Raw genomic sequence first — 21,280 nt, forward strand, 5'->3', positions numbered from 1 at the left:
CATCCCTAGTCCAGGAAGATCCCACATGCTGCGGAGCAACTAAACCTGTGTGCCACATCCATTGAGCCTGCGCTCTAGAGCCCAGGCACCGCAACTATGAAGCCCTGGTGCCCTAGAGCCTGTGCTCCACAACAAGAGAAGGCACTGCAATGAGAAGCCCGCACACTGCAGCTGGAGAGTAGCCCCTGCTCTCTGCAACTAGAGAAAAGCCTAAGCAACAGTGAAGACCCAGCAGAGCCCTCCTCAAATTTTTCAATAAATAAATAAAGTACAATTATAAAAAATAAATAAGTAAACGCTCCTAGTAATTGCGGATGATTGCTGATGTTGGAAAATGTGGCAGGTAATCTCCCACGGCAGAAGTTCATCCAATGTTTGTGATCATGTAAAAGAACAGACCAAGACCATTTTTTCTGTAGTAAACAAGGTCAATTAATTGGCTTTTTTTTTATATCTCATCACCACTAAACAATGTTTTGAAATGATGCTTCATCTGCTTTTGTTACACTAATTTGTATCTAACAGTATGATAATGTTAATCTATTTGCTAATGCAATACATGAAAATATTTCCATATGTTTGTGTTTTTAATTGAGACCTAGGGTCTCACATGAGTAATTATATTGGGGGAGGCTATATATTTGGCTATAAGGAAACAGAAGGCAGTGATGAAATTGTTGTTGCCAAAAGGGCAAGGAAGGGAATGAGCAAGAGAAAAGCAGAAATATGGACTGAGATGACCTCAAGTGAGAAAGAAAGAAGAGCTGAATTCACAGACTGTTTAAAGACCCCAATTCCATTGGTCAAGGGAAGACCAACAAAGTAAAATCACATCAGAGAGGTTGAGAAAGACGAGGGTGAGGGCTTCAGAGCTTTAGGTTTCTTTTTGGTAGAGTTTAAGAAGGATGTGTCCTACACCAAATTATCCTCAATCGCAAATTTCACAGTTCCAGTCTATTACAGTAAAATTTGTATCTATTCGTTCATCTGTCTCTATATACTGTGCTGTGCTGTGCTGTGCTAAACTGCTTCAGTCGTGTCTGAATCTTTGCGACCCTATGGACCATAGCCCACCAGGAGACCGTAGCACACCAAGAATACTAGAGAGGCTTGCCACGCCCTCTTCCAGGGGATCTTCCAGACTCAGGGATAGAGCCCATGTCCCTTACCTCCCCTGCACTGGCAGGTGGGTTCTGAGCCCCAATGGCTCAGGGGAAAAGAATCCACCTGCAATTCAGGAGACTCAGGAGATGAAGGTTCAATCTCTGGGTTGGGAAGATCCCCTGGAGGAGGAAATGACAACCCACTCCAGTATTTTTGCCTGGAGAATCCCATGGACAGAGAGACCTGGTGGGCTACACAGTCCATGGAGTTGCTAAGAGTCGGATGGGACCGAGCAACAACTAGTAGCTATTATGCCCTCTATATACTAGCTCCCACTTAATGACAGTTTATTATTTGTCAGTTTACCTAACTGAAATACTCACAGTAATCTTAAAAGGTTGTTACTAGTATTCCCATTTTAAAAACAAGAGAACCAAAACTCAGCAAAGGTGCAAACCTTGCTCTAGATCTCATGGCTAGTAAGTGGTAGACATGCGATGTGAGTCCACATGTCCTAACTCATATTCCACTCTTTTTTACACTATTTTAATGCATTATTCATTAAACATTAAGTTTCTATGAAATGAAAGCATCCAAATTTTGAATCTCTGTATCCATACTGGTATTTATTTATTTATTTTTTTCATATTGGTATTTAGATACCACCTAATCTAAAGCTTCCCTGTTGGCTCAGAGGTTAAAGCATCCGCCTCCAATGTGGGAGACCCAGGTTCGATCCCTGGATAGGGAAGATCCCTTGTAGAAGGAAATGGCAACCCGCTCCAGTATTCTTGCCTGGAGAATCTCATGGACGGAGGAGCCTGGTAGGCTACAGTCCATGGGGTCGCAAAGAATTGGACACGACTGAGCAACTTCACTTCACTTCACTTCACTTCACTTTAATCTAAGGACTTGAAATATAGAAAATTTCAGAATCTAAATTGGATAGAATCTCACTAGGTGTCCAATTGGTAGTTTGACTCACACTAAGCTAGGAAATCAGAGAACTGCCCTCTTGACTCCCATGAGAAGAAGAGAAGAATGTGAAAAGGCATATTTTTTCTTTTGAATCTGTGGACTAAGCCAAACAAATATAATCCTACTAGTGTTAGAGGAAAGCAATTTTGGTTTCTGAAACTTAACTTACAACTTTTTTCTTCTCCAGTTCCAGCTCCATTTCTCTCTTTTCCTGTTCACGAATTTTTCTGCGCTGTTCTACATATTCCAGATGTTTGACTTCTCTTTCAAAGTAGTGACTTACACTTGATACCTGTTAGAAATACAGGCCCATGAGAGCGGGGCTCACACAGAAGCCTCCATGTTCTTGACAAGGCTCTGGAAGAACGTCTGCTGCTTGTAAGTTATTAGCTAGATTGCCTGCTTTGGGATAAGGCCCAAAGCCCACTACCAGAGGGCTGAGGTTTAGGGACCTGCGAATTGGGGGATGGCAGAAAAGGAGTGGGATTGGAAGGAGAGGGCTGCAGAAAATTGTAATTTTGTAAGAGAAATGTCCTTGGATGCCTCTTTTCCCTCCTTTTTCTCCTTCTCACTTTTAAGGCTGAGGGAAGTTTTGCATTATCAGTCAAACTTGGAAAACCCAGAGGAGGATGTCAGTGGAAACCCTAGAGGGGCTGGAAGCAGAGTTGAGTTCCTGGTCCCCTGGGGAGCGTGTGTGGGCAGAAGAATAGAAGCAGGGAAGGCATCAGAGACCTTGGGCGAGGTGACCAAAGAAGGGAGAGTTTTTTGCCTGCAAGTAACTAGGTTGATATTGTTGGAACTTGCAACAGATTGCAATCTATATATTTAATGTTTACTGTATCCATATTTATGTACTATTTATTGATATTCTTTTTATAAAATAACTATTAACACTGCTTGAAACAAAACCCCTGGATGCTATGCATGCAGGGGCAGAACACTGCCACTTCAGACCTGCTGCCGGCAGTACACCAAGTTGGGGAAGGATGGATGGAGGCTGGCGATGGAGAGATGCAAAAAAATGTCAGCTGGGTCCTCTGGGAAGGGTATCACCAAAATAAAGTCCCATGCTTGGGTTACAATATGAAAATAACTTCCTATGATTATGAATCCCCAAATCAATTCTTCTCTGAATCTGGGCTTCATTTACTTGGCCTTTCTTTCATTGCATGCTTTTTTCCCCCTCTAGTTTTAAGTCATTTATCTCATACAACAGGAATACATCCCCTCATTATTTTATTTTATATTGGAGCATAGCTGATTAACAACGTCGTGTTACTTTCAGATGCATAGCAAAGTGATTCAGCTACACGTATACATATATCTATTCTTTTTCAAATTCTTTTCCCATTTAGGTTAACATCCCCTTATTTTGACTGCATGATTCTTTTATCTTCTTACAGAGCAAAAATGCTGTCATTTCTGAACATATTTCTAAAACCTGTCTCAGCAGTATCTGATCACATAAATCCTCAAAGCCAAAAGTTACTAACCTCATTGGTTGAAGGGTGACTTAATGTCCAAGGAATTTCCAATATATGCAGTGTTCCATAATAATCAGCTATGGCTATAAATTGCTGCTTAGCTAAAAGTTTCAAAAAGTGGGGAGAAAAAACAGCTCTGCAATCAGAAAGTCATCTTAGAGGTTAAACATGTACTGCATTTTTGCTTTGTGATTTCCCAAAGGGCCTGTTGTGATTATAATAATCTTGGCATTTTCATCAGACCTTCATGACTGCAGATTATAATAATACATGAAAGACACTTTTCCAGTTGGTGAAATGAAGGCTGAGACCTTGAGCCTTTCTCAGCCACCCTGCTCATCCCCAATCATGTTTTCTTAGTCTCTACTTTAAGGACTGTGACTCCCAGGTGAGGTTGACCCTCTCTGACTGGATCCATGGCAGATTTGAGAAGGAAGCAGGTACAATACATGGAAGATTTTCACAGAAAAATCATGATGCCAATTTTCACCAAAGACAGTAAGGGCTAAAGGATGCCATTATCCAGATGAATTTCAAATACAGCCAAAACCAGTTTTCTTATTACAGAAACAAATCGCTCCTTTTGGTCATTTTAAATGGGTATAAAACACAAGCATATTTGAGAATTTTAATTTCTTATCTAAACTTTTTTCTCCTCCTTTTCAGAAGGTCTGGTTCACATTGCTAAATCCTAGAATCGTAATCCCTTTAGGTATGCAAAAGCAATGTTTTGCAGCAAATATGGGAAAACACATTTTTGTGACATATACGGTCAAGTAGTAGCCAGACTCTGACACTCCAGAAATCCTGAAGACTGTGTTTCTAAACCTCATGTTTTTTCTGAGAAAATGACAATTTTATGCCCGTGCATCTCTGGAAACAAAGGGAAACTTCTTTTAAATGAGGCAAATATATACTTAGTCTGGGTAGAAAGTATTACTTGGGTGAAATGGAGAAACTGAGATAAAGGATATAAATTACTTTTCTATCGACATGTTCTTGAATTTCTGCTTGCTCTGTTATACACTATTTTTTCCTCACAGTTAATTCAAAAGTTATAGTTTAAATAGATATATGATCTCACAGAGTCATTGAGATTTCATGAAAAGAACTGCTTGATATTGTCCAGGGGAAAGCCATAAAAGTGATAAAATATTGAACATTTGTGACATAACAAAAGATTAAAGATACAGAACTTATTCTATTTGAAAAAGAAGCAGCAAAAGGTAGCAAGGATTTAGGGTTCACCCTGTGATTTAGGGACCCAGAGAGGGTGACAAGCATGCTTTTCATTGCGTGGTTCAAAATCAGCCCCTGCTTGACATACTAAAATGTGTCTCAGAAATAACTGATGAAGAAACTAGTGAAACTCAGGTTGTAACCAAAATTTGAGTAGAAGAGGGAAGGGAAAGGAAGTGCAGTGATGGAAGGGAGGAGGTGGCATGGGGAGAAAAAGCTTGAGAAGCAACATCAGAGGCTTTCCAGATGAATGTCAAAATGTCCCCGGCCCAAAAAATGCAAAATGACTTTGCTCCTTTAATCAGAGTTAACATACCAGAAAAGGTCCAGGGTTTGATGTACATGATCATAGTTATACAGATGTTTTGGGACTGGGCTGGTTCATGAGTTTTCTCAAGAAGGTCCCAGATATCAATGTACCCATCTTCTCGGCCAATATAGAAGACTCCAGGCCTGGTCAGGGACCAGTGCCCTGAGGTGTACCTTTTGGGTGCACAGCATGACTGAAGGAGGGGTCCGGTCTAAAATTAAAAACAAAAGTTTTTGTTATTATCTGAGGGATATTTACAAGGTTTTTTTGTTTTTAGAATAAAACTCAGATGGCTATGATCATATAACAGCAGAATTATGCCTACTCAGAAGTCTTCTTTGTTTTCCTTATAGGGTTTTTATATATGCTGGCTCTTTTCTTTCTTGTATATTTTTATAGTATTTTTTTTCTTATTTTAGTGACTTTTTAAAAAAGATCAAATTTTCTAATTGAGCTATTGGTGGTTCTAATTCAACTGTTCCTAAAGCCCATTGCTATTTGTTTGGAGACTGGTGGACACTGGATGAGTAAAGATTATAAGATTATAAATTTTGCTTATATCTTTATTTTCCTGTCAGGTGCCTACGATGAACAGTCAGTTCTGTGAGCTGCATCCAGTAGTTTATGAATATTCTGGGGGAGAGATTTTGGACCACCAATGTAACATAATAAGATCATTTCTCTTCTCTGCTGTGGGGTACTTTGCCTTCTTCGAGGGGTTTTCATAGAGACAGAAGATCAAAATGCATTCTCTTCCCACCATCACGCTATACCTGGCAACCAGGTGGACCCCTTCACCTACTTATATCTTCCAGGATTAACCTAAGCTATGGAGCTGCCTCCTACCTTCCCAAACATGCAAACAAAGGCTTCTTGTGGGGGACAAACACCACTAATTCATGGACTCCTTACAGGAGACCCTGCAATCTGTTCTTGCTCAGTTACTTCGGTTTCTGTGGCTAACCAGGTTCTTGACCCCTGCACAGTCTTTGGACAATCTTGGCTTAATTTCTTTTTTCTTTAACTGAAAAACTAATACTTGCTTGTTGTAAAGACAAAAAAAAAATCATACCAAAGGACATTGGTATGAAGTAGAAGTCCTTTTCTGGAAGGACACTTAAGGAGATCCCAACTTTTTCAATGACAAACTTGTACACACACAATTTTTTTGAGTATTCATGTAAGTTAGACTCCCAGAAATAAAACGGAAAAGTGTTAGGTCAAAGAATATATATATATATTATAGATATGAAACTCATATATATATATATATATTTTTTTTCCCCCAGATTTTGATAATTCTCGTAAGTAGCTCATGAAAGGGACATATCATACTGATTTTCCCGCACTCCTGCTTCATTCAATTATACCAATCTTTCTAGGTTTTGGCAGTTTAGCTTCTGACTATCTGGATCCAGGCCCTGTCCTAAATCCTGACCACTGGATTCTTGGCACTGCCCCATCCTGACCTCTGCATGTCTCTGTCTGCCTGGTGATAGAGCCCTTAGATTTCTTACTCCCACTTTCTGGTGACCAGTTGCCTGGTGCAGGAGCAAAGATGATAGACCCATTGCTTCTTTGGGCTTCATACAGTAATCAGTATCCCATCTTGTATTTTAAGGGGAGGGGAAAAACATAAACCAAGTGAACAGCTCACAACAAGTATTTAGAAGACAACACTGGTTTCAGAGAACAAAAGACTTGTAAATGTTTCCTGCCTTCAGGGATGAAAAGCAAATGGTTGTGTTTTCCAAAGGCTTGTATTGGTTCCGCTGACAGGCTGGGGCCCAGGCCATCTGTTCCAATATTTCTAAAAAGCATCCCAAAGGCATTGTTATGTCAGAACAGTCTGTTGTTCCTATTGTTTTTCTCAATAGTAAAGGACCACACACCTACTCCTCCATTTTGCAGGCAACTTACCATAATACCTTCTTTCCAGATGGCTACGTTCCAACCCCCAACAGTGAGGATAATGTCCTTGTAGAAAGGTGACCTCTGAACGGTGTGGACAGCTCCATCATGGACTGTGTAGAGGCTCACAGGCTTCTTTGCTGTTGGAGTGGAAAAGGCCATTTCATCTTTCATAACACTGTTTACATTCCTACAATGAAGAATGGGCAGATCTCTGATGGACAGATAGGTCCTGATTAATGAGGTCTGAGAGTGGAGAACCAGAGATCAGTTGAGGTGAATCAATCTGTCAAGGGACAGCTCCTCCTTTTATGGAAAGTCCAGGGAAATTCCCATCGAAGCCACTTTGGAGGCTCAAAGGAACACTTTCTGTTCTTATTCATTTACTCATTTATTAACCCATCACTTAGTCAGTGTTATAGATTGCTAGTCAATAGATATTTGTGGACTGTTTGTACGTACCAGCTGCTATGGATGGCTGGGTAAAAAATGGTTAATAAACAAACATGATCTGCCCTCTCAGAACTTAAAATCCAGTGGAAAGACAGATACTCCACAAACAAATCCCAAGGTATATAATAAGAAAATGTGAAATGTATTATGAAGGAAAAAAATATCACAAGAAAAAATAACAAGGGACATTTCGAAAGGATTCTCTGAAGGTGAGTCATTTAGGCCTGAGTTCGGCACGGGAAGATTTTGGTGTGGAGTAAATGGCACCCCACTCCAGTACTCTTGCCTGGAAAATCCCATGGACGGAGGAGCCTGGTAGGCTGCAGTCCATGGGATTGCGAAGAGTCGGACACGACTGAGCGGCTTCACTTTCACTTTTCACTTTCGTACATTGGAGAAGGAAATGGCAACCTACTCCAGTGTTCTTGCCTGGAGAATCCCAGGAATTGCAGAGCCTGGTGGGCTGCCATCTATGGGGTGGCACAGAGTCAGACACGACTGAAGCGACTTAGCAGCAACAGTAGCAGCATTCCAGACAGAAGGAATGATACACAACAAAGTCCTGGGAAGTGTTTAGAGTATCTATAATTTTGAGGAAGGCAATAGGACTGGAGTCTGATAATCCAGAAAGTGAAGAGGAACTAAAGAACCTCTTGATGAAGGTGAAAGAGGAGAATGAAAAAGCTGGCTTAAAATTTAACATTCAAAAAACGAAGATCATGGCATTCAGTCCCATCACTTCATGGCAAATAGATGGGGAAAAAATGGAAACAGTGACAGACTTTCTCTCGTGCTACAAAATCACTATGGACAATGACTGTGGCTATGAAATTAAAAGACGCTTGCTCCTTGGAAGGAAAGCTATGACAAACATAGTGTATTAAAAAACAGAGACATCACTTTGCTGACAAAGGTCCATATCATCAAAGCTATGATTTTTCCATTAGTCATGTACAGATATGAGAGTTGGACTATAAAGAAGGCTGAATGCTGAAGAATTGATGCTTTCAAACTGTGGTGCTGGAGAAGACTTTTGAGAGTCCCTTGGACAGCAAGGAGATCAAACCAGTCAGTCCTAAAGGAAATCAATCTGAATATTTGTTGGAAGGACTGATACTGAAGCTGAAGCTCCAGTACTTTGGCCAACTGATGCGAACAGCTGACTCACGGAAAAGACTCTGATGCTGGGAAAGATTGAAAGCAGGAGGAGAAGAGGGTGTCAGAGGATGAGATGGTTGGATGGCATCACCAACTCAATGGATATGAGTTTGAGCGAACTCCAGGAGATAGTGAAGAATAGGGAAGCCTGGCGTGTTACAGTCCATGGGGTCACAAAGAGTTGGAGACAACTGAGCAACTGAACAACAACTGATAATCCCAGGGTGAAACATAGGAAACAAATGAAGACCTGGTGAGTCCCGGTGCTGCAGAGCCTTATTAGGAAAAGCATTTAGATTACATTCTAAGTATAATGTGATTTAATGAGTCCTTTAGGGCTAGAAGACGATCTGATTGATATATGAAACGATTCTCTGACTGCTGTGGGAAGAATAGATCAGAGGAGATAAAAGCAAAGAGGGGACACTATGGGAGGTGGATGCTGCATTTATGGTGAGAAAGGATGGTGACTTGAATGAAGATGCAAGGGAGGAGTGGATAATCAAGAAATATTTGTGAGCTAGAGTTGACATGCAGGGTGAAAGAAATGAAGTGCTGAGAATGACAGCCAGGTTTCTGTTAAGAGCAATAGGCTTATTGTACCTTCCATTTATCGCCACTGGGAAGACCAGAGGATGAGCTGGTTTGGATATTAAAATGATGACCTCCCCTTTGTCTCTGTCCTGGGCACCAGGGTACTCCTGCTCCCCTAGTCTGTCTACTCTGCTGTGGCTTGGTTTCCTCTCCCCTGGCCTGGCTTTGGAGCCAGCTGCTCCTCTCGCCTTGCTGCCCAGACCCACAAGTCCCAGGGATGGCCCTAAAAATATGTGCCTGTCTAGGTCAAACTACACTGTGTGTCTACTTTGTACTAAAACCACCAACTTACTCTGAATCTCAACATATTAATAGCTATGTGAAGGTTTGATTTTTTTTTCTCAGAACACCAACATAACATTAAGCAGAAAAAAGAGCCACCATAATCTTTCCAAAAGATGATACAATGTCAAAGAGATTTTTGTCCACCCATGTTCACAGAAGCATTATTTGCAATACTGAAAAGGTAGAAGCAATCCAAATGTCCGTTAATGGATGAATGGATAAGCAGAATGTGGTATGCCCATACAATGGAGTATTATTCATCCTTTAAAAGCAAGGGAATTCTGACATATGCTGCAACATGAATGAAAATTGAGTATATTATTTTAAGGGAAATAAGCCAGTCACAAAGAGGCAAATACTGTATGATTCCACTGACATGAGGTACTTATGACAGTCACATTCATAGGGATAGAAAGCATAAAGTTGGTGGCCAGGGGCTGAGAGGAAAGGAGTGGGAGCTACTGTTTAACCAGAACAGAGTTTCAGTTTCACAAGGTGAAAAGAGTTCTGGAGACTAGTTGCACAACAGTGTAAATATACTTGACACCATGGAACTATACTTTAAAAATGGTTAACGTGTTAAATTTCTTGTTTATGTATATTTTTATCTCAATTTAAAAATTATTTGAAAAACCTTATAAAGTACAAATTTAACTGTAGCTCTTCTAAGTTAAAAACAAACAAACAAAAAGGCCAGTTTTCCTCTAACCAAAGCTCCATCTTGAAGACAGCAGAGAAGACTTATTTCTAAGGCCATCTTGAAGTGATCTGGAAGATTCCTGGGAAGGCAGGAGATCCCTGGAAACCAGCAGCTTTCTTCTTGCTGATGCTGTATTTCTCAGATCTTGGTTTTGTCTTTGTTGAGCTGGATTTCCTATACCATCTCATTCTATGAACAGGGCTATCCAGGAGTCTAGAAGCCCTCTGCCACCAGTGATAGGAATATAGATAACCATCAAGACTGGTGCTTTAATATGTTGAATGTTCTCAGCCCATATAACTTTTCCTTCCTTTTATCCTTCGAAAGACCTTAGTGCCATTCAGCAGTAAATGGAGCTATCCTTAAGTTATTCAATGAAATGCCAGAGCCCATAGTCAGATAAGAAACTTAAACAAACAAAACAGTAGTTCCCAGAGTCATTATCGAAAGAAGGATTTAGCATCCTGATGTGGTTAAGAGCACAGACAGCCTGGGTTCAAATCCACAGTGTTGCTGTGAAGATTAAATGAGTTAATCCATGGAAAGTACTGGGAAGAGGGCCTGACACATGACACGTGCCAACTTGTGAGTTGAGTACATGAGATGATTATGTCAACTGTCATCATCATCAAATATATCAGCCTGTATTTCTTGGGTCATCTGGAAGCCTTGTTTGATTGTGACTTCTTCATCACACATAGCTCAGGTAGGGTAATCCATCTTTCAGAAGAAGAAGAAACTCTCCTTCTTGCCTTGCACATTTGAACTTGGGGCAGATCGAGAGAAAACGGGTCCTAGTAATTGCCTCATCTTTACTCAGGAAATGTCCATGCTGTTTATGAATGCCATTGGGCTGGTAACTCCCAAGGAAAACACTGCCAGTTCACAGAATGTAAATAAGCCGTACAATTTACAGTTCAGCACCTCTACACATTGACAGTCCCTGAACTTCACCATTATCCAATGGGAATAAGTGTCCTTTGACTTTCCATGTTACAAAATCCTTGATTGGTAATTTTTAAAGTATTAAAGTAAGAAGATGATTTTAAAATACCCTTTAAGTAGGTAGTTAGAGCTATTTCTCTTTCTCTCTCTCTTTTTTTTTTTGGAATGAACTAAATGCCAAGAAATTAAAAGCAATTTCTCTTTTACTTTTCCACTCATATCCCACTGGCCACAAAGCCCTGGCATGTTTATCTCTAAATCTCTCCCTCTTGAATCTCTCCGTCCATCCTCATCACCCTGCCTGCACATCAGTCCTCTCCATTCCTCATCTATGCTATTGCAACTGGTCATCCTGCTTCCATTGTAAGACCCACCAATAAATTAATCCAAACCTTGCTCTCCTGACAGAGTGATTTTCTGATCATATCAATGGTACTAGGATGAGGTCCACGGCTTAGTGAGGCACTCAAGGCTCTTTGCCATCTAGACCCGAGTGTCCTTCCTGGAGCCTTGCCTGCTGCTGTAGTCCTCTCTACTGCTATGCTTTGGCCAGGAGGTCTCCCTGTTTCCTACTTGTTCACTGCTCTTTTGAGCTTCTGTGTTTTAGTATTTGTTCCTCTTTCTACCTGGAATGTCTTTCTCCATCTGGAAATTTGAGATCTACCCTTTAAGACCCAGCTCAACTGTATCTCTCTATGGTGGGGCCTTTTCTTTTTTTTTAAACTTTTTATTTTGTATTCTGGTATAGCCAATTAGGGCTTCCCCAGTGGCTCAGCAGTAAAGAATCTGCTTGCAATGCAGGAGATGCAGGTGATGCGGGTTTCATCCCTGGGAGCTTGGGAAGCTCCCCTATAGGAGGAAATGGCAATCTACTCTAGTATTCTTGGCAGGAAAATTCCATGGTCAGAGGAGCCTGGTGGGCTGTGGTCCAAGGGGTCACAAGAGTCGGACACGACTGAAGCGACTGAGCATGCATAGCCAATTAACAAGGTTGCGACAGTTTTAGTGAACAGCAAAGGGATCCAGCCATACGTACACATCTATCTGTTCTCCCCCAAACTCCCAAGAGAGTTGGTCCCTTTGTGGGATTCCATGTCACTTAGTGTTTGCTGCCAGCCACAGCACCAAGGACAGTGCAATGTCATCATTTGTTTATGTGGCTGACTTCCAATAAATCAGCGGTCTCCTTTAGGGGAGAAATTATCTTGTTTATCTTTGTATCCCTAGTGCCTGGCACATAGTAGATTCTCAGTAATGATTTGATGAATGAATGGAAGTAAGAACAAACATCAAAGAGGTATAAACATAAAGCTTTTGGTTTTTAAGTTTATTGTCACTGTCTCTGTAGATGGAATACAATTCATTTAAAATAAATAGCTCAACCTGTTTGCCATGGGCTACCTTAAAAGCAGTTTAGGGTAAGCCTCCAAGAAAATCTGAGACCAGGAGGAACCCATATCCATCTGTGCACAACCAAGTCATGGTGTCACAAACTGAGTCATTGCCTCAGCTTGTATCCCAGGGGTGTGGAGGAGACTGTTATCATGTACTAATGTGCCTGACCAGTAGCACATGCACTAACATTCATGGATTATTAAATAAATAGAAACATGAATCAGCATAAAAGTAGGGTTTTTTTTTTTTTCTTATTTTTTGTACCAAACTCTTTCCTGCCTTTCAGGCCCCTGCACTCCTTGGAATGAATGACATTCATCATTCAGCAGTTATTTATTGATCATTTAACATATGCTGGGCACTGTTCTTTGCCCAGGGAATATAGCAGTGAACAGAACAGCTAGAATTCCCTCCCCTCTGGGGATGACATTCCAGTGGGACACTCTTCTACCAACCCTTGATGTGGCTGACTGATCTACTTTGGACAGAGAATTTAAGGGAGTTAAAGGAGGGTAGAGGGCTGAATCAGGAGGGAGTGGAGCCCTGGAAGCAGAGACCAAGTTGACGGTGATCTCAGGTGGGCCCACCCACCCAGGGGTGAAGAGAGCCTGAGCAGAGGGGACAAGAGTATCACATAGGTGTAGGGGGAGTGGAAGTGCCAGAACTAAGTAACCAGATGGAGAGGGATGTGAAGGTTTCCAGCCAGATAGCTGGCGCTATAATGGATGTGTGTGTGTGTGCTAAGTCACTTCAGTCATGTCCAACTCCTTGTGACCCTGTGGACTGTAGCCCACCAGGTTCCTCTGTCCATGGGTTTCTCCAGGCAAGAATACTGGACTGGGTTGCCATGCCCTCCTCCAGAGGATGCCCACTGCCCCCGCCCACCAGGGATCCAACTCATGTCTGCCCGTGTCTCCTGATTTGCAGGTAGATTCTTCACCCACTGAACCACCTGGGAAGCCCAATATAATGGGCTCTTAACAAATATTTATTAACTGGGTACAAATTATTCCTTTGACTCAGTTCAGTGTCAAAGTTCCTCATTTCAGCTATGAGAGCCAGGAGATACTAACTCTCTTAGAGGACTTTGGTAAAGGCTGAGGTTGCATACGTAAAGCTCCTGACAACTCCAGCAAGCACTGTCAGTTCAGTTCAGTTGCTCAGTCGTGTCCGACTCTTTGTGACCCCATGGACTGCAGCACGCCAGGCCTCCCTGTCTATCACCAACTCCTGGAGTTTACTCAAACTCACGTCCATTGTTTCCAGATGACAATGACCACCCTGGAGGCAATGCCGACAAGCCGATTTCGCAGGTCTACGGCAGACACTAGCCTGCAGAACCAGACTCAGAAGTGAAGATTAAGGCGGAGATCTGAGCCCCAACAGCTGTCCCCTGCAGGCAGTGGCTCTGACCTTTGGACCTCAATCACTCGCACATAGGTCCATCTGCTCCAACCACCCACAGGACTGACTAGATCCCCTTCTGCAAACCAAGACTCATTGCTTCTTCTCACTGCTCCACAGGGTTCAAGTGGTTCCAGGAGCTGCCTCTTCCTTATCTCATGGTTATTCCACACTCTGAAAAGTAGGTCAAATATATGTTCATGCCATGATAAAATCCAAAGCATTAAAGCAAGTGGTTGTAATTGTAGTGTGCCCCAAGGCTCTGAGCTTTGACGGGGAACTTAGCTTATTGGTGGTGGTGGTTTAGTGGCTAAGCCATGTCCAACCCTTGTGACTCCATGGACTGTAGCCTGCCGTGCTCCTCGGTCCATGGGATTTCCCAGGCAAGAGTACTGGAGCGGGTTGCCATTTCCTTCTCCAGGAGATCTTCCCAACCCAGGGATTGAACCAGTCTCTTGCGTTTCCTGCATTTGGCAGGTGGATTCTTGAGCCAGCAGGGAAGCCTGAATCATTGACTCTGATTCTTGTTCATACCTGGGTGTGACCCTCCTACCTCTGTTCAGCTGCCCAGAGTCCGGGCCTAGGATCAGGGGAACACATGAACACCAACCAGTCCCAGCCCCTAGAGTTACTTCTCCCTTACAGTGCTGAGGTCTTCAAGATCTTGGTGAATTTAGCTTATAATTTCACCTTGACTCAGGTTTTCCACACTGCTGAGCTACTGGGTTGTTGAAGTATTGAAACAGCATTGTTGTTTTAAAATTGAATTGTCCAAGCGTCTCCATAATTTAAGCACCAACAGATTAGTGCTCCTCAAATTTTGGTGTGAAAACAAATCACCTGGAGAATTTTATCAAAATCTGTATTTAGATTCAGTAGGCCTGGGGTAGCATCCTGTTTTTCTAACAAGCTCCTAGGTGACAATGGTGTGGCTTATCTGAAGCCCTCACTTCAATAGCAAGTGTAGGGTCAGAACCTCACATGCCTTCCCTCCTATAAGGCAGGCCAGGGCTCCTTGGTGCTTTGGAAAAAAGAAACAGCTTATTAATAATGGAGCAATCATCAAAACTTACTCATAGGATGAACCTAGAACATATTATACAGAGTGAAGTTGTCAGAAACAAATACTGTATATTAACGCATATATATATATAACGCATATAGAAAGACAGTACTGATCAACCTATTTGCAGGGCAGCAAAGGGGACACAGACATAGAGAACAGACATGGTGAGGGGGAGGAAGAAGAGGGTGGGGTGTTTGGAGAGAATAACATGGAAACATGTACATTACCATATGTAAAATAGGTAGCCAATGAGAATTTGCTGTGTGACTCTTTAACAACCTAGAGGCGTGGGATGGGGAGGGAGGTGAGAGGGAGGTTCAAGAGGGAAGGGACATAGGTATACCTATGGCTGATTCATGTTGGTGTTTGGCAGAAACCAACACAATATTGTTGACCAATTATCTTTCAATTAAAAATAAATGAATTGAATTATTGAAAAATCATAGGAAACATATAGAAACAATAAAGAAGGAAAAAACCTCACCCATAAATCGGCCAGTTTCAGGGTCTCTTTCCATTTTCCAATCTGTGTATATCACTTCACCTTCCTAAAAACATGACAGGTTTCTGATGAGTACACTGACAACTTAAGAGACAGAAAACCTCACATTCATGTGCTAAGACTGATTGCAACCCAAACACAAAGCAACAGGTTGATTTAATCAAATGACAGTTGGGTGCAGTGAGGGTGACGGGGGAAGGTTCAAAAATGATTACTTGATTTTATATTAAACAAGCAAATGAATTTGTTGAGTTTTTATTTGCACACAGTGATTGGAAGAATACAGGCAATTATGAAAATAATCTAGCTACACAAAGTCCAACTGCTGGGTTTCCAGAGTCTGTTGTTAACAGAAAATTGTCCCAATGGATGTAAAGCTCCAGAAGGGGAGGGATCTCATCTGATTTATTCAGTGATGTGTCCTCAGCATGTTACAAAAAATCATGCAATAAGAGAGAAGGAGGAAATATGTATTCATCATATAGTACTCATCATCTTTGAATGCTGAGAACAGGAAATAAAGTTCCAACCAAACAACATAACAAGTAATATATATTCCAGTTCTATTTATGGCCATTTTAAGGAGAAGAGAAGACAAAGGAACCTGGTGTAGGCAGAAATTACCACTCAGAGGAGAAAGACAGAGAGAACCAGTGAATGACAGAGATGGGGAGAAGTTTAGAGAAAAAATTTAGTCTCATGCCACCATCCTATAGATATAAAACCCAGACATAATCTCCTAATCTCATTTTTTTTCCACCAGATAATAAGAGGAAAACACAGAGAAGGGTGTATCAAAAAATGAGTTAAGAGGACTCAGAGAAGGGCATGGATTGGGATTATAGGGGAGGGAGGGGAGATGGAAAAACATTTGATTTATACAAAGTGTAGGACAATCTCAAGCAACCGAGGCCACTCTTTCACTCATCCACGTCAACTCACTTGATAGACAAGGACTGTGTTTGGTGCTGGAAATTCAGAGTCTGAGGACAAGTCTTCCCTCCCCTCTTGGTGCACAGTCTAAGGGAACAGGCACCTGGAATATGTCTACTGTACACGTCACCCTTGGGGCTATGGTTTACTCCAACACCATAAACTGTGGTGTTGGAGAAGACTCTGGAGAGTCCCTTGGACAGCAAGGAGATCCAACCAGTCCATCCTAAAGGAAATCAATCCTGAATATTCATTGGAAGGACTGGTGCTGAAGCTGAAACTCCAATACTTCGGCTACCTGATGCAAAGAGCTGACTCATTAGAAAAGACCCTGATGCTGGGAAAGATTGAAGGCAGGAGGAGAAGGGGATGACAGAGGATGAGATGGTTGGATGGCATCACCGACTCAATGGACATGAGTTTGAGTAAACTCTGGGAGTTGGTGATGGACAGGGAGGCCTGGCGTGCTGCAGTCCATGGGGTCACAAAGAGTCGGACACGACTGAGCAACTGAACTGAACTGACAGTGCTTGCTGGAGTTGTCAGGAGCTTTACGTATGCAACCTCAGCCTTTACCAAAGTCCTCTAAGAGAGTTAGTATCTCCTGGCTCTCATAGCTGAAATGAGGAACTTTGACACTGAACTGAGTCAAAGGAATAATTTGTACCCAGTTAATAAATATTTGTTGAGAGCCCATTATATTGGGCTTCCCAGGTGGTTCAGTGGGTGAAGAATCTACCTGCAAATCAGGAGACACGGGCAGACATGAGTTGGATCCCTGGTGGGCGGGGGCAGTGGGCATCCTCTGGAGGAGGGCATGGCAACCCAGTCCAGTATTCTTGCCTGGAGAAACCCATGGACAGAGGAACCTGGTGGGCTACAGTCCACAGGGTCACAAGGAGTTGGACATGACTGAAGTGACTTAGCACACATGCACAGACATCCATTATAGCGCCAGCTACCTGGCTGGAAACCTTCACATCCATCTGGTTACTTAGTTCTGACACTTCCACTCCCCCTACACCTATGTGACATTCTTGTCCCCACTGCTCAGGCCCTCTTCACCCCTGGGTGGGCCCACCTGAGATCACCGTCAACCTGGCCTCTGCTTCCAGGGTTCCACTCCCTCCTGATTCAGCCCTCTGCCCCTCTTAAACTCCTTTATATTATCTGTCCAAAGTAGAAGGATCAGTCAGCCACATCAAGGGCTGGTAGAAGAGTGCCCCACTGGAATGTCAGGCCCTAGAGGGCAGGGAATTCTAGCTGTTCTGTTCACTGCTATATTCCCTGGGCAAAGAACAGTGCCCAGCATATATTAAATGATCAATAAATAACTGCTGAATGATGAATGTCATTCATTCCAAGGAGTGCAGGGATCTGAAAGGCAGGAAAGACTTTGGTACAAAAAATGAGAGAGAAAAAAATCAGAGCAGAAAGAGTGAGGAGATTGGTACAGATGAGGTAGAGAGAGAGAAAGGAGGCAACTTATGCAGAAACTTACAGGCCTTGGTGTAAGGAGTTTGAATTTTTCATGTATCATGAAGAAGTCACTGAAGAGGAGTTAAAGCCAAGGGTGTCAGGCTTTCAGTTAGTTCAGTTCAGTCACTCAGTCGTGTCCAGCTCTTTGCGACCCCATGAACCACAGCACACCAGGCCTCCCTGTCCATTACCAACTCCCAGAGTTTACCCAAACTCATGTCCATTGAGTTGGTGATGCCATCTAACCATCTCATCCTCTGTCATCCCCTTCTCGTGCTGCCTTCAAGCTTTCCCAACATCAGGGTCTTTTCAAATGAGTCAGCTCTTCACATCAGGTGGCCAAAATATTGGAGGTTCAGCTTCAACATCAGTACTTCCAATGAACAACCAGGACTGATTTCCTTTAAGATGGACTGGTTGGATCTCCTTGCAGTCCAAGGGACTCTCAAGAGTCTTCTCCAACACCACAGTTCAAAACCATCAATTTTTCTGAGCTCAGCTTTCTTTATAGTCCAACTCTCACATCCGTATATGACCACTGGAAAAACCATAGCCTTGACTAGACGGACCTTTGTTGACAAAGTAATGTCTCTACTTTTTAATATACTTGTCTAGATTGGTCATAACTTTCCTTCCAAGGAGTAATTTAATTTCATGGCTGCAATCACCATCTGCAGTGATTTTGGAGCCCAAAAAGATAAAGTCTGTCACTGTTTCCATTGTTTCCCCATCTATTTGCCATGAAGTGATGGGCCCAGATGCCATGATCTTCATTTTCTGAATGTTGAGCTTTAAGCCAACTTTTTCACTCTCCTCTTTCACTTTCATCAAGAGGCCCTTTAGTTCTTCACTTTCTCTCATGAGGGTGGTGTCATCTGCATATCTGAGGTTATTGATATTTCTCCCGGCAATCCTGATTTCAGCTTGTGCTTCCTCCAGCCCAGCATTTCTCATGATGTACTCTGCATAGAAGTTAAATAAGCAGGGTGACAAATACAGCCTTGATGTACTCCTTTTCCTATTTGGAACCAGTCTGTTGTTCCATGTCCAGTTCTAACTGTTGCTTCCTGACCTGCATATAGGTTTCTCAAGATGCAGGTTAGGTGGTCTGGTATTCCCATTTCTTTCAGAATTTTCCACAGTTTATTGTGATCCACACAGTCAAAGGCTTTGGCATAGTCAATAAAGCAGAAATAGATGTTTTTCTGGAACTCTCTTGCTTTTTCCATGATCCAGCAAATGTTGGCAATTTGATCTCTGGTTCCTCTGCCTTTTCTAAAACCAGCTTGAACATCTGGAAGTTCATGGTTCACGTATTGCTGAAGCCTGGCTTGGAGAATTTTGAACATTCCTTTACTAGCATGTGAGATGAGTGCAATTATGCAGTAGTTTGAGCATTCTTTGGCATTGCCTTTCTTTGGGATTGGAATGAAAACTGACCTTTTCCAGTCCTGTGGCCACTGCTGAGTTATCCAAATTTGCTGGCATATTGAGTGCAGCACTTTCACAGCATCATCTTTTAGGATTTGAAATAGCTCAACTGGAATTCCATCACCTCCACTAGCTTTGTTTGTAGTGATGCTTCCTAAGGCCCATTTGACTTCACATTCCAGGATGTCTGGCTCTAGGTAAGTGATCACACCATCATGATTATCTTGGTTGTGAAGATCTTTCTTGCACAGTTCTTCTGTGTATTCTTGCCACCTCTTCTTAATATCTTCTGTTTCTGTTAGGTCCATACCATTTCTGTCTTTTATTGTGCCCATCTTTGCATGAAATGTTCCCTTGGTATCTATAATTTTCTTGAAGAGATCTCTAGTCTTTCCTAGTCTATTGTTTTCCTCTATTTCTTTACATTGATTGCTGACGAAGGCTTTCTTATCTCTCCTTGCTGTTCTTTGGAACTCTACATTCAAATGGGTATATCTTTCCTTTTCTCCTTTGCTTTTCGCTTCTCTTCTTTTCACAGCTATTTGTAAGGCCTCCTCAGACAGCCATTTTGCTTTTTTGCATTTCTTTTTCTCGGGGATGGTCTTGATCCCGGTCTCCTGTACAATGTCAGTAACCTCCGTCCATAAATCATCTTAAAGATTTTCTTTCTGAAGCTGTCATCCTTGGCCTATAAAACTTTGGTGTGCACAGAGACAAATATTATATGATTCCACTTGCATTTGACTACTAAAACAGTCAAATTCATTGAGAAAGTAAGTAAAATTGTGGTCGCAGGAGCTGGAGTCAGTAGGGAATGCAGAGTTACTGCTTTAACTGGGACAAAACTTCAATTTGGGATAATGAAATAGTTCTCAAGACGGATGGTGGTGAGAGTTACCCAATGATATGAATATACTTAGTACCACTGAATGGTATACAAAAAAATGGTTAAGATGGTAAATTTCATGTTTATGCATAGTTTGTCATTATTGTTACTATATCCAATTGCTATTTACCTTTTGAATTGAGTGAGTTTTTCACTCTCCTATTAGATTGTACTGGCCTAACAAAGCAATATATTTTCTTAGTAAATCTGAAACACTTAGCATAGTTTTTCCATATGGTATAGGTATTTGATAAATATTTGCAAGTTGATAATTTATTAGTAAAAAGAGTCATACTTACTTTTATAGTCTTTTATTAGTAGAAAGTCATATCTAATTTTATAGACTGTTCACATTTATGAATTTAAAGACATCTAAGAACTTGATAGACTATTCAAATATGAACCTATGAGACATTGAGGTTAAAATTTTTAAATGTAAGCAAGCATATAAAAATATGAAAACAGGATAAATATTGTAAGCCAAAAGATAGAAGACTAAAAAATGTATTGTAAGCCCTCATAAGACAAACATACTATAGAGGTCATAATCATATATTTAAATGTAATTTAAATGCTAATTTTAGAAGCAGGTAATTCCAACTCACCTCTGTTCCCACAAAGAACTTGGTGCAGAAGTCATCTATTGGCTTGAGAATATTGCTCAATGCATTCTCCAGATTCTGGTATGGGTTCATTTCTCCTGCCTTCACTGCTTTGCTCTGGGCTAATATTTTTTCTTTTAGAGATATTTGGATAGAAGAAGCACATATTTACATTGAAAGATCTTCTAAAATATGATTAGTTTATGTTCTCTGTCCTTTCTCACACATATCCACCCTACTTCCTCCCCAGTGTGGTGGGCGTAAGTCCAAGAATTTTTAGACTTCTAATTTAGCAGTAGAATGCATTTTTCAAGCCACAGTTTATATGGAATCCCTTGCCTTTGAACCTGATCAAAGCCACATTGCTCTGGTTTTCCACACACTGGAAAGGGAAGACTCCTCTGCCCACTTTTCAGGGGCT

At 41.7% G+C, this 21,280-nt stretch overlaps 1 protein-coding gene and 1 non-coding gene across 3 annotated transcripts in view; one reads left to right on the forward strand and one right to left on the reverse strand.

Annotated features, from left to right (window-relative positions):
* Window positions 1–21,280, reverse strand: part of WDR63 (WD repeat domain 63) — an 87,213-nt gene that overhangs the window by 3,834 nt on the left and 62,099 nt on the right. Inside the window, exons 17-22 of one of the 2 annotated variants that reach the window (XM_027536683.1) lie at window positions 20,863–20,993; window positions 15,511–15,574; window positions 7,036–7,166; window positions 5,122–5,326; window positions 3,576–3,667; window positions 2,252–2,374 (exon numbers count right to left, since the gene is read on the reverse strand). In XM_027536683.1, coding sequence (XP_027392484.1) covers window positions 2,252–2,374; window positions 3,576–3,667; window positions 5,122–5,326; window positions 7,036–7,166; window positions 15,511–15,574; window positions 20,863–20,993 — 746 coding nt within the window. The remainder of the gene's footprint in view (window positions 1–2,251; window positions 2,375–3,575; window positions 3,668–5,121; window positions 5,327–7,035; window positions 7,167–15,510; window positions 15,575–20,862; window positions 20,994–21,280) is intronic. The other variant, XR_003510320.1, reaches the window with a different exon arrangement.
* Window positions 1,784–1,855, forward strand: TRNAW-CCA. Its single transcript has one exon. It is a non-coding gene; the product is annotated as a tRNA-Trp (tRNA).

The sequence above is a fragment of the Bos indicus x Bos taurus genome, chromosome 3 (genome assembly GCF_003369695.1).
Source record: "Bos indicus x Bos taurus breed Angus x Brahman F1 hybrid chromosome 3, Bos_hybrid_MaternalHap_v2.0, whole genome shotgun sequence".
In the NCBI taxonomy this organism is placed as follows: Eukaryota; Metazoa; Chordata; class Mammalia; order Artiodactyla; family Bovidae; genus Bos; species Bos indicus x Bos taurus.